The 13053-nt window shown below is 36.4% G+C and overlaps 1 protein-coding gene across 1 annotated transcript in view; it reads right to left on the bottom strand.

The window, feature by feature from the left end:
- DNAJC13 (DnaJ heat shock protein family (Hsp40) member C13) overlaps window positions 1-13053 on the bottom strand; it is a 106135-nt gene that overhangs the window by 34971 nt on the left and 58111 nt on the right. The window contains 5 exon segments of the mRNA XM_074271102.1: window positions 1324-1459; window positions 3260-3338; window positions 7099-7214; window positions 8280-8481; window positions 9379-9533. Coding sequence (XP_074127203.1) covers window positions 1324-1459; window positions 3260-3338; window positions 7099-7214; window positions 8280-8481; window positions 9379-9533 — 688 coding nt within the window.

The following is a 13053-nucleotide window of genomic DNA, read 5'->3' as shown; positions in this document are numbered from 1 at the left end:
CCCCATAAGATGGACCAGAGGATTGTAAGTGATCATAAGATGGTCATCTGCTCCTATTGGACAAAGGATTGGTCCAGAGTACAAAAAGATTTTGGGGGATTTTCCATATAATCTCTGCCAGACCTGTGACTTGGTCACAACAAGGCAAAACAAGAGTGAAGGACCTTTAATTAATTTCTTATAGTGAACTTAAAATCTGTATCTCACAGATCTGGGACCTTTACATACAGAATTTTGATATGATTCTATCAAACAGATTAATGCTAATTGGAATAAAATAGTAATTCTCTTCTGACAAAAACACAGAAAACCTAAGGGCCAAAAACAGATTATAGAGACAATATGCTAAACATCTCCATATAATCAAGGGGTGCTTTAACTGAGGATCTGTGGAAGACATTGCCAAAGGGTCCATAGAATACAAAAGGTTAGCACCCAGCCCTAAGCAATTACATTTTTTTATGATCAATTATTAATCTATTAATCTTACTATCAGGTAGCTTAACTTGTTCCACATTACCCACAGGCAAAATATGCTATATATGGCTAAATTTAACATGGCACTCTTTAATGCTGCAAATTTTGTCTCAAACTCTGGGAATAGATTAAACCTGGTTTTTTTTGGACAACTAATCCATTTTTCCTGCTATCAAAACTCATTCCAGAAAAAAAAAAAAGTAAAAATAAACCCACCAACTTGGATCCATGAATGACAGAGAATGCTTTATAAGTATAACTCAGTTCCACAGGTTCTCCTCCTATCTTGAAGCCTGAGCTTACACACCAATAGCTTAACATATTAGAAATCACTAAAGTAAAAGTAGTTTTTACAAGCTTTTAAAAAGGTGACTATTCCTATAAAAATAATTTTAGAATTACTTTGGATGGAATACATCACAGAGATCTAAATTGCTAAAAGTGCCTCCTCACATAGAGAACTAAATCACTAAAGATGCCCTCATTCTCTTTTCATATATAACTTTTTATAACTTAGAAAATATCAAGTAATAACAGCTCAAATTTATGTAGCTCTTCAAGACCTACATAGTGCTCCCTGCTCCCTTCCAGACTCCCCATTACGACAGGTGGAAAAAGCATCATCCATATTTTCAAGATGAAGAAATTATAGTTGAGATTTCAATGATTTACCAAAATACTTATAATTCCTTAATGTTTATGAAGGGATTTGAATAGGGTGTCCTAACTCCTAGTTCAGGACTCATTCTATTAGGCCACACTATGGTCTCTTGTGATAGCACAACTAGTTAAGGAAGAAAACTCAAGAAAATTTAAACAAAGGGAGAATCAACTTCCCATGCTCACCTTCTTTATGCCGATTAAACAAGATGCTCTGTGTTTTCAGAATCAAAATTATATTTTCTGGATCTGGCCCATCAATTACTTTGGTTGATTTTGTACATAAGAATTCATAGGCTTTATTTACTTTTTCAAACATATCCTGTAAAGAAACAAAAATAAACAGCAATACAATAATTGGAAAACTAAAGTCAAAGTTAAACAAAATAGTCTGTGGAAAAAATGACCAACTGAGATCTTCACTTCATTTGTCGGCAGTTACGACTAAAACAAGTGCAAAATAGTTCACCATAAAAAAGCTATAATTTCCTATTAAATTTTTTTTTAAATTTGTTCATTTTTTTCTAGTTGAGTGTGACTCTTGGTAAGTAACCCCATTTGGGGGTTTCTCAGAAGAGATTCTAGAGTGTTGTGTCATTTCCTACTCCAGCTCATTTTACACAGGAGGAAACTGAGGCACATAGGGTGAAGTGAGTTGCCCAGGGTCACACAGCTAGATAAACTCAGAAAGATGAACAGCCCTTTATGCAATGGGCCACTTAGCAACCTATGAACACTCATAAGATAGTATAATAAAAATGTCTTTTAAATTTTAATTTCTTAACTCTTCAGCAATCAAAGATTGTGTATTGTTTATCACAAAATCCTGAAAATTTGTAGAAATGTGCTGATTTACTATTAAAGTTTTTCAAGTACAGAACAATTATATTTGTTATTCAAGTAAGGATACACTTTTCAAGTAAAAAACAAAATTATGTTTATGGTATATATTCACATAGAAAAGCAGCATGATATAGACAATGGATAGCAGTCCTCCAAGTCAGGGAGCAACAAGTACAAGTCACCTGAACTCTCACTGAACAAGGAAACCCAAACTATAAACTGTAGAGCAGGTGCTAATCTGTATTGGTGGGGAGAGTTTCTTTATCAAGAGTTCCTTATACCAAGTCATAGATGTAAAAAAGAAAGAAAATCAAATACTCTATACCTTCCAACCTCCATCAATATGGGTATATGTGGTATTAGATGTGTCATATATATGCATATTTATATGTTCATAACTGCTGCTAAAAAATAAAGTTAAAAATATCTAAGCCACCAATACTATGTATTACAACTACAATATAAAGGTATGTGGAGGAATGTACGCAGAAATGAATGTGAAGTAAACATGTAAGACAAGTATAAAAAGAAAATGAAATTTTAAAAATGTTTTCATTAATAAAGATATGGATTGGTGTGACAGCAATATGAAAAGAAATATGAAAACTTACAGGATGAGAAATCAATAGGATTTATCAAATGACTGGAAATTTGATGGAGAAGGGGTCAGGTGAATGGGTCATGAGTGGATCAATAAAATTAATATTTTGGCTTTACTTTTTTAAACAGGCTGCTGCCATCTATGTTTCATAAAAAAATTGAGAAAACAAGTAATTTTCAGGTGGCACTTTGTCTGAAATGTATCTTTCCATTAATCATTTATTAAACTGAATGCTTATTAATGTAAGTAACTGCAGGCTGACACTGATAGGAAAAAAGATGAATCTATATACGGTAAGCATATATTAAGAATCTTCTATGCTCCAGGCACTGTACTAAATGCTTTACAATTATTATCTCATGTGATGGCATGGGTAAGTAGATGCTGTTATTCCCCACTTTGCTTATAGAAAATATAAAGCAAATAGAGCTTCAAGTGACATGGCTGGGGTTACATAGCCAATACATGTCTGAGGCAAAATTTGAACTCAGTTTTTCAGGACTTCAGGTTCTAAGCGGTATCCCCTAGCTGTTCCTAACAATTTCACATGATGATGGGAAGAAGATTAATGAAGGTACACACTACAAAATGAAAAGTTCATCTACATGTTTGGAGAAGAGAAACACGTGTTGAATAAGTGAATCTGGAAACACCCATCTTTGCTTCAAGAATACCTACCCTCCCTTCGGGATTCTTGTCAGGGTGATATTTCTGGGCCAGTCTAAAGTAGGCTTTCCTGATCTTGCTCTCTTCATGTCTACAAAATAGTATTTTACAAATGTATCAATCAATATACAAGAATACAAAAAGTCACCAATTCTTTTGGCAAAGAATATTTGGGTGGAGATATTTCTTGTTTCTATAAAAGGCTACAAATTTGGTCATTCAGATTTCAAATTTTTTTGTCTTTAACAGCCAGTATCTTCAGCAATAACTGACAAAATGAATGATGTAGCTAAATGAAGACTACCAGTTTCATCAAAAATCACAAGCTCCATACAAAGGAATGGTTAGGAAATAGACTCCAAAATTCCAACCAGGGAATTTCTAGTTAGTTTGTGCTCACACACACACACACCCCTTTGGGGGAACGGGAGAAAAATTATGTTTTTAAAAAAGGGGTGGGAGGAGTCTTAAAAATGAGGACCATTGTCTTAATTCTAAGATAAAGCATGCTTTTTATGACCAAAATTGAAAAGTACAATTTAATAGTTTTTACATTATAGAAGAAAATCCTAACCACTTCACTTTTAAGTTATAGAACAATGTAAACAAGTAACTTAGGTAGAAACCACTCCAGAAGATAAGATAGTCCCTGCCCTTAAGAAGCATGCCTAATCAAGACGGATTTTGCTTACCATCAGATAGTTTGCAAGGAAGGATGGGATAAATGCAAAGGAGAAAAGGATTGTGAACAATCTAATATAGGGAGAAATCGCCTTTGACCACAAGGCTTTAAGTAAGAGTTCCTTCTTGATAAGAGTCTTAAAGAAAAGGTTGCACTGTGCAGTAGAGAAGAGGGAAGAGGAAGGTCTATTCCAAAGAATAGGCCCAGTGGGGGGCAAGACATGACAAAGAGCAAAAGAAAACCGTTCTGGTTTGGCTGAAACACAAAAGAAACTGCATGAAAAACCTAGAAAAGTAGAGTGGACAGCATTGATACTTTATTTGCAGGCCAAAGCAATCAAAAATGGTTAATCTGTTGATTATTGTTGTAGTTTTTCCTTCCTACTCCAAGAGGACCCTGACATCTGGGAGGTGGTGCTATGATATACAAATAAGGGAGACCTGGACCAGGTCACCAGCCTTCCCTTCCCCTCAGGGTCCAGTGTCCCAATAGAGACCAGGCCCTGATGGCAGGGGAGTCCTTGGACTTTTTAAGCAACTCAGGCTGCCTGGGCCACACCTACAGTAAGGTGAGAAGCTCCTAAGTGGCTCCTCCAGTCCCAGCATTGTGTAAATGCTGAGGCTAGAACAGAGGCACAAGACAGGCCTGACATCCTCAGGGACCTTACATTTTAAGGGGGTGAAAATATACAAGCACATACAGAACAAGTAATCCACAGGATAAATAGGGAACGACAAACAGAGGGAAGGCTTCCTGTAAGAGCTGGGATTCATTGGAACTAAAGAAGCTGGGGAGAGGAGGAGGAAAGGGCTCCGCACAGGCCAGGGAAAGAAGATTCTGAACATGGAAGACAGCTGGAAATGGTGCCCAACTGAAGAGTAGAAGGGGCCGGTGTGGGAGGCTGAAGTGAAAGAATTCTGGATGGGAAGGATGGCTGCTGGGGATCAGATTCGTAGTGGGTGATGCTCGTCTCTGGATGAGGGGCCTTCTTCCCACCCAGCAGCAGGGGGTGGGTGTAACAAGACCAAATGGTGGAGGTAAAGGAAGGGCTCAGAACGCCAATTTGCATGTGATTTGATTTTACCACGTTGGGGGAAAGATGGAGGAGAGCCCAGGCAGGGCTGGTTGTATATCTGGTCAGATCTGACCTACAGACCCTGAGGGAAGAGGGACCAAGTCTGAGCACAAGGAGGTGAGGGCAGGCTTCAGGGCAGTGCCTGTGTCCAAGGTGATGTTGGGGTATAGTAGGTGAGAAGCAGTGAGCGGGAACTAGACACCTTGAGTAGCAGCCGTAGGGACAATGAGGAAGTGGGGAAGAGGGCACAGGTCAGGGGTTGAGACAATAGGCTCAGCTGTGGACATGGAGGGTTTGAGATGTCTGTGGGACATCCAGTTTCCAATGTCAAACTAGTAATTGGAGACATTCAATCTGGAGACTTAAAGGTCTGCTAAGCCTGGACAAGTAGATCTGGAGACTGTCACACGGAGGCAATTTGACCTAAGGGTCACTAATGGAATCACCAAATAGTTGGGGGAAAGAGCTTAGGACTAAGACCTTAGGACTGAGACCGACCTTGAGGGACCTGGACAAAGACTCAGCCAAGAACCCTGAGAAGGGGAGAGGGGAGGAGGACAACCTAGACAAGAGAAAGGTTACTGGGTCTGGAAAGTAAGAGCCAATAACAACTTTAAAGAGAAATTTGAGCTGAATGATTAAGTCAAAGGCCAGAGCTAAGAAGAGAGAAGAAAGGCAGCAGGAACAGTTCTAGGTTGCAGCTTCTCAAAAGACTGAGCTCTGTGATGACAAGAGCCAGGAGTGAGGGCTGTGTGGGCACGGCTGCAAACACGAGAGAAGGGGCCAACAGCCAGGGCAAGACTAAAGGTTTGGTCATAAAAAAAATCTGTAGGACAAGGCCACATCACTGGGATCACACAGGCAGTGGAGGGGCTTGCAGCATCAGGAAAAAGAAGGACCATCTGCTCACATGAGAAAGACTGAAGAAGGAAATAGGGACATAAACTATCTGGGTGATGGGAAATAACGCAGATAACTGTTGGCATGAGGCCTGAAATAGGAGGCCTAGCTCTTAGGTGAAGGAGAGGAACCAGGTGAGGTAAGGAGGGAATGCAGTCCTATGCTAAGGATACACTGGGCAAGTGTTAAAGTGCACCACAGTGACGGTCCAGATGAGATTGGGTGATACCTTCTATTAGGGACCTTAAATCGCCTTAGTCAGCACCTCTTAAGAAAGCAGAAGGCCAAAGTATGTGAGAGACTACTAATGCACATGCTGAAGTCCCCTGGGGTGAGGGCAGGAGGTGGGAAGCCAGCATGGAAGACTGTGACCCAGGAGCTGAACTCCCTGAGAAAAGAAGATCAAAGAGTGACTGACCACAATGGGAGGGGATGGTAAATATGGACTGAATGAATCTCAAAAGGTAGGTACTTCCAGAGTGATGATGGTACTCAATGGGGAGGGGAAGGTCAAAGATAACTTCAGTACAGATGATGCTACCTATCTAAAGAAATTAATATTAAGAAGCCACTTTGGAAAGGAGGATGGTTTAGTTAAATTTTGGACAAGCTCATCTTGAATTAAGAGCAGGAAAGCATTTTGCAAACTTGATAGCTCTATATATGACTGAGCTGCTATCAGACAGGTAGAGCTATATAGCAGAAAGGTAATTCTAAAGAGACGTCAGAAATGGAAATCTGGGAGCCACATAAGTCTTAACTGAAGACACAAGAATAGAACAGAGTCCCCTAATAAAAGACCCGATAACTTAAATTACTAACTAACATTCTTAACATATAAATCTATCATAAACTTTTCTGAAACCTAGGCACTGTTACTAAATCTTACATTTATAAACTTCAATATAAAAATCATTTTTATAAAGATAAAATTCAAGCAAATCCTCATGGTAATAAGGAATAAAATTATATAAACAAACATTTCTGGCAAGAAATCTCAAATGTAAAACCAAATCACTTACTTCAAATGCAGAGCTATCTTTAGGTAGTAAAGCCACATTAACAAAAACAAAAATGTGTTAGTTTTGATATAAATAAAGGGGTTTTTGATATTGTTTTATTTTTCAGAAACTATTTACAAAAAATTAGTGCTATGTGAGCTATTAATAACTATAATATTAATTATTAACTTACTGTCCCTGTCCATTAGGGAGGTTAAGCACTTCATAAGCATCATCTATTGACATTATAGGTGGTTTTTTTTCTACTTCCTTCTTCCAGGCATCAAGGGTATCTTTTAGTAGCTTCACCTTGAAAATAAAATTTTTCAATTTCAAATATTTCAGCAAAATGTGGATGAAACTGTATACTTTGAAAATGCAGTCATAAAAAATTTAATTTAAACATCTAGTTTGCTCAATTAGGGAATCAATCATAATTGACCATTAAATTTATATATTTAGCAGTAAACAGTAAAGAAGAGTGGGAAAGGGGAGGGGGAGAAGGGAGAGACAATAGTCTATTTGTTACATGCATTCTACTTCTTCAGCTTAAAGAAATGTTAGATCTCACCCCACAAAAGAAAAACAGTATTATATCAAGCTTTAAAATTAAAGGATTTTTCTAGTTTAAACAAGTGTAGGCTGAAGAAATGAACTATAGTCATTTCAATACTGTACTAATGATCAATTAAGTACATTATTTTAGTGTCCAAATAGATTTTTTTTGGAAAAAATTTCTTGTAAGATGCATATGCTATTACTCATATGTCCAAATACAAATCTATATGCTCAGTATGAATATTCAAAGAATGCTATAAAAACATAATTATACAAATGACTGTTATACAGATGATGCTATGACTGTCTTGACACTTGCAATGCAATCAACACTGAGGTTGGTCATACTATAACAACAGTTCAAGGATTGGGCCTAGCCCAGATCAGCCATGTGGGTATCTTACAGGACAGCAGAAGCAGGTCAGTGGGAGTACCTGAGACCTGTCTTAGTCCAACTCTCCAGCCTAAGCAGCACTCAGAACTACCTCTAGGCTGACCTATGCATACATAGGATGCCTTCTTAAAGCCAGAACCAGGCAGCACTCTACCCACCAGGCCACCCAATTGTTACAACGAATGTTAATCTAAAGTATGCATGAAAGTGTGTCTATATTTTGATTTTGATAATATCATCATTGTCAAGACAACAAATGATATTGAAGGATATAGAGGCATGTTTAAAATTGATCTTGAAACAACTCCATTAACGTAAGAAAAAATTAAACAATGATGAATTTTTAAAGAGGAAAACCTTTCACACAACTGATTATCCAAAGGTCATGATTTGAAGAGACATAAGATCATTCACTGACTTACTGGATCTTTAATTGGCCAGTCTGGAAATCGGAGTGTATCACAAAGATGTTTGAGGTAATAAATATTACAAAAGAGTTCATTCTCTAACTGTGGATAGTTGATAATAGGAATAGGACAATACTGATAAAGTGCTCTTGTGTTACTTTGAAGGCGTGGAGTGAAGTCAGCAAGATGAGCAGCTATCTTCTCAATCATGAGGCGCCTGTAAGTTATATTAATTATTCAAAAATCTCACAAGATTATTTCCTTAGACATGAATACATATGACAACTACCAGTAACTACACGATCTTCAGACTAAACATCCATCTAAGGCTTGATAATAAAAGCCCACAAAGTGGAACAGAATCAACTGTGTCAAGCCCCAAGAAATCCTTAAATAAAGATAAATACAGTTATCCCTTCCACAAGGTGGGGATTAAGAACATATGCCCCTAATGAGCTGAAAAATCCATGTAAAATTTTTTGGCTTTTCCTGAATTTTTTTATTTTTCTTTTATGAGCCATTTATGGTACCATAAATAGCTTTATTGTAAAATCGGAGTTAAGTAGTTGGTCACAGGTTATGTGTCATCTGCTGGCCTTTGTGTGCCACTTCACACAACTCTCAAAAATTCCAATTTAATTTCTTATGTTGACCTGCAATACAGCAAAATCGTAATGAGAAAAGTATTGATGAGAAAGGGATAACTACTTACTCTAATTTGTGTCTATGTCTATGAACCAATGAAGGATGTTTTACCCCCCCCACACAAAAACAAAAGCACAATTCTCATAAGCTTTTACATAGGAAGTCAAAATTAATAACTTTCTAGTACTTTAGGTAAACATTTTCCCACAATCTATTTCTTTAGGATGTATGATGTGTGTATGTTTGCCTGAAGAGCTTCAGTAAATTACCAGTAAATTGACACAGTATCTGACACATATAAGATGCACTTACTTACTGATTGAGTTTCTAATAATTATTGTGGTGATTCTAATCATGTAATCAGTGAAAGTAAACATTTTAATATGAAAAAAAAAAATTAAAGTAAGCACCAACCATAGCCCTAAATAATGAAACCAAGCATATGAATAGAAAACAAATGATAAATTACCTCATTTCACTGCTCCAGATAGCTTCAGGAGTATCAAATTCTCCTAGAAAAATCTCAGAAAATTTTTCTGGTTCATAATTTTCTAAATAGCACACCATTGCTTCAGGGAGGATATGCCCCATTATACTTCTTTGGACAATATCTTGCCCTTTTGTCTAAGGGGAAAAGAAAAAATTGAATTGCATAAATGAATTTACACAGAAATTTTTAAACTTAAAAATTTAAAGTGAGTACAAGCTTAATGTTTTAAGGATTGCAAACACTTGATGTATATCATGTCTCCTTTGACTCTCAGAGTGACCCTATGAGGCAGTAATCAAATTACTTAACATGTGACTTGCCCATGGTTACATATCTAGTAAATGTGTGAAATACAATCTGAGTTGAGTCCTTCTTTGTCCACATCCTGGGGCTCCAGTCTCTTAACACACTGTCTCTTTTGAGTATATCATTTGGGTGAAACCAGTTGCCTTTTGAATATTGCATTTACTTAGAACCATGGAAAATCTTAAAATGTTAATGGGCTTCTTAGTAACAGATACAGTAGTGCTAACAGGCCTCCCCTGTGTACTCAGCAGTGTCAGGCAAACTTGACTTAGCCCACAGAGAGTTGAATGGATCTTCTAGAGTATGCATCTTGTGTTCCAGCTCTCTCTCAAATCAGCAAGCGTCTAAAAAAACAAGACTGTCAGAGACCAAGAAGTACAGCCAGCTTTCAGGAAAGGTAGTTTTATTATGAAGTTTCAGGGACACTGTGCTTTCTACATAAAATCACACTGCCATCTTCTAAAAGTGATGACATAGTCAAGGTCTATACCCTGTTGTTTTGCTGCCTTGTGGTATGAGAGCAGTGATGATGAACCTCAACCATCTATCAGGTCACTGAGCTTCAAAACAAGAACACTTGTCAGCCCTAATACATCCTGCTGAAACTAATCAGAAAGGCATCTCAAAACTACTTTCTTGTCTTTATGTTCACAATCAGAAAACTTAATAGGAAATACTTTCTATAGTTTCCATCTATGGACATTTTTTAAAAATGCAATCAAAAGGGGCAGCTAGGTGGCGCAGTGAATAGAGCCACAGCCCTGAAGTCAAGAAGACAGAGTTCAAAATCTCAGACTCTTATTACTTCTCCTAGCTGTGTGACCCTGGGCAAGTCACTTAGCCCCAATTGCCTCAGGGGGGAAAAAAGCAATCAAAAGGGGAAAAAAAAGGTACAAGGAATGTACTTTTGCTCTTTTACTAAATCCAAAACTCATCACAGAACTATTCATAAGGCATGTTCTAATAAAATCTACAAAAGTCAACATTTGTTAAGACTTCCAGATAAAACTTTCTTTATAAAGAGGGATAGGAATTGCTTATTAACTTTGGTTAAGCTTGGTTTACATCCCAAGAGCTGTATGATAATAGAGAAAAGATTTACAAATGCAATTTTAGGCTAATTCCTAAACACAAAAAATCCCAAATTCTCATAAATTATGCTCCAGTGGACACATATGTTAAAAAAGGAGAAAGACAGCTAGAGGCCTAGGAGGAAACCCAGAAGGGCAGGGATCCCCAAGAGAACAATCATCACACAGTAATTGGTGGATTCAGCAGATATAACTGAAGTAGTGTGTGGTATCTGTACTTTCTGATCCTACTGCAATCTCTTATAACTTGCCATTTGTCCCAAAAAGCAAGATTACCGCTCAAATGTAATTTTCATTGAGAGTCACAAACTACACATTGATGATTCCTTCCTGATAACCCCACAATGATGACACTGGTTTTAAATTGCTGGGGTTTAGGACTTCAATGACAGTGATGCTATTGGGAGTGAAAGATTTTTATGCTTAAAGGAGCCAGGTAATGGACTAAAGGCCCTGGCAAGTGCCCTGCAGCAGTTAATGAAATTTGATTTGATGTCTTAAGCTTCATGGAACCCATGCATCCACATCCCTGGTTGTGAGGTACATATGAAAATTGAGTTAAGGATAAAAGGGAAAATATGTAGAATCACTGTGATAGAGAAGGGAAGATTGCAACTCAGCATTTGTAGAATATTATGTCTTCTACATAATCACAGTGCTAGGTGCTGGAAAGATAAAGCCAAGAATATAAAAGTTCTTTTAAGGAACTTATATTTTATGCAGGGAAATTTGGGCACACATAAGTACAAAACATATAAAGAGATGTGACATACTTGATCATATTATCACTGTTAAGAATAAACAGTTTAAAGAAAAAAAAAAGAGAAGGAAAGAAATGATATCTAAAAATTTCTCTTAATATCAAGAAATTTTAAAATTTCTTTCACATAATGAATCAAATCATAGCTGGACTCCAAGAAAGATATGAAATGGCAAGTAATAGAAGGAAAGATAAAACTTATTGAAATTATGGAAAGGAAATATGATTTCAAGTTTTTTTTTTTCCCTAACACAATTCTGATAAGACTGAATTATTCTACTTTTTTCATGGATATTTTACCGACTTTTTTTGGATTGTACCAGGACACAGCAGGGATAAGCACTTATTAAATGCCGACTGTGCGCCAGGCATTATACTAAACACTTTAGAAATATTGCGTTTGAAATTTATATCTAAATAATTCTAGAAATAAAATAGCCAACAACACTTCTGCTATTGTTTTGTATTTTTCCAGATTCTATTTGAAATTAACAGTAAAAATATTTTAAGAAGGTTACTTCAGATCTCATGGAAAATTAAACTTGTCCAGCACGACCAAGAAATACAAAATGACATACGTGAATCTGGTCAATGAGACATTTGGCTAAGTGAAGCTTTGCCATTTTCAAGCAATTAGAAGACAATAAAATATATTTAATACTTAAAAGTTTTGTTAAGCACCTTAATTTTAATACTTACCATAATTCATTAAGATCTAAAGTGTGCCTATAGGTCTTTAGATATGTGAAAATGACCTTTAACAAAAAATTTTGGTCAATATAAAGCAGGATTCAACTTGTCATTTTTTGTTTATATTGTAATATATCTAATGAGTTAGAGGCAAAAGGGAGTTAAATTCAAATCAGCTTTATAACTTTGGGTGACTCATATCATCTCCAGAAGCCTTACTTGTTGATCAGTCGCACTAGAAAAAGACAACACTCACACTACCCACTTCACAGGCTTGCTAGGAAAGCACTTTTACAAAGCTTAAACCACAGTCAACTCTATTACACCAAAAGGATAAATTGGTTGCTTTTATTATACAACATTATCAGCCAGATTTCCAAAATTCAAAGAATTTCCAGCATAATATGATATAATATAATACTATTACAAATCATGTCTCCCCCTAGTGCCAACCAGCCTCTAAAAGTCTGGTAAAGTCTATGGACCATATCTCAAAAAAATCTTCTAAAATGTAGAAAGTTACACACACATATTATGGAGAAAACCAATTATATTGAAATATAGTTGTAAAAACATTTTAAGATCCAAGAACAGTGACCCCAGATTAAGAATCTCTGGATTAAAGTATCTCTAATTCATATAATTCGTATCCAAAAGAAAAATAAAAACTATGTGTCTATGACTTGAGAATTGGTAGACAATTAAATGCACCTTCTAATAGAATGCTGGAATTAACTAATATTATAGCACAACTATATCTTCTTTAATTATATTAAAAACAGCTGAAATCTTGATAAACCCTAATGG

This window comes from Sminthopsis crassicaudata, chromosome 5, assembly GCF_048593235.1.
Source record: "Sminthopsis crassicaudata isolate SCR6 chromosome 5, ASM4859323v1, whole genome shotgun sequence".
Classification (NCBI taxonomy): domain Eukaryota; kingdom Metazoa; phylum Chordata; class Mammalia; order Dasyuromorphia; family Dasyuridae; genus Sminthopsis; species Sminthopsis crassicaudata.
Note: the sequence above shows the minus strand (reverse complement) of the source record. Positions and strands in the feature narration are given on the sequence as shown.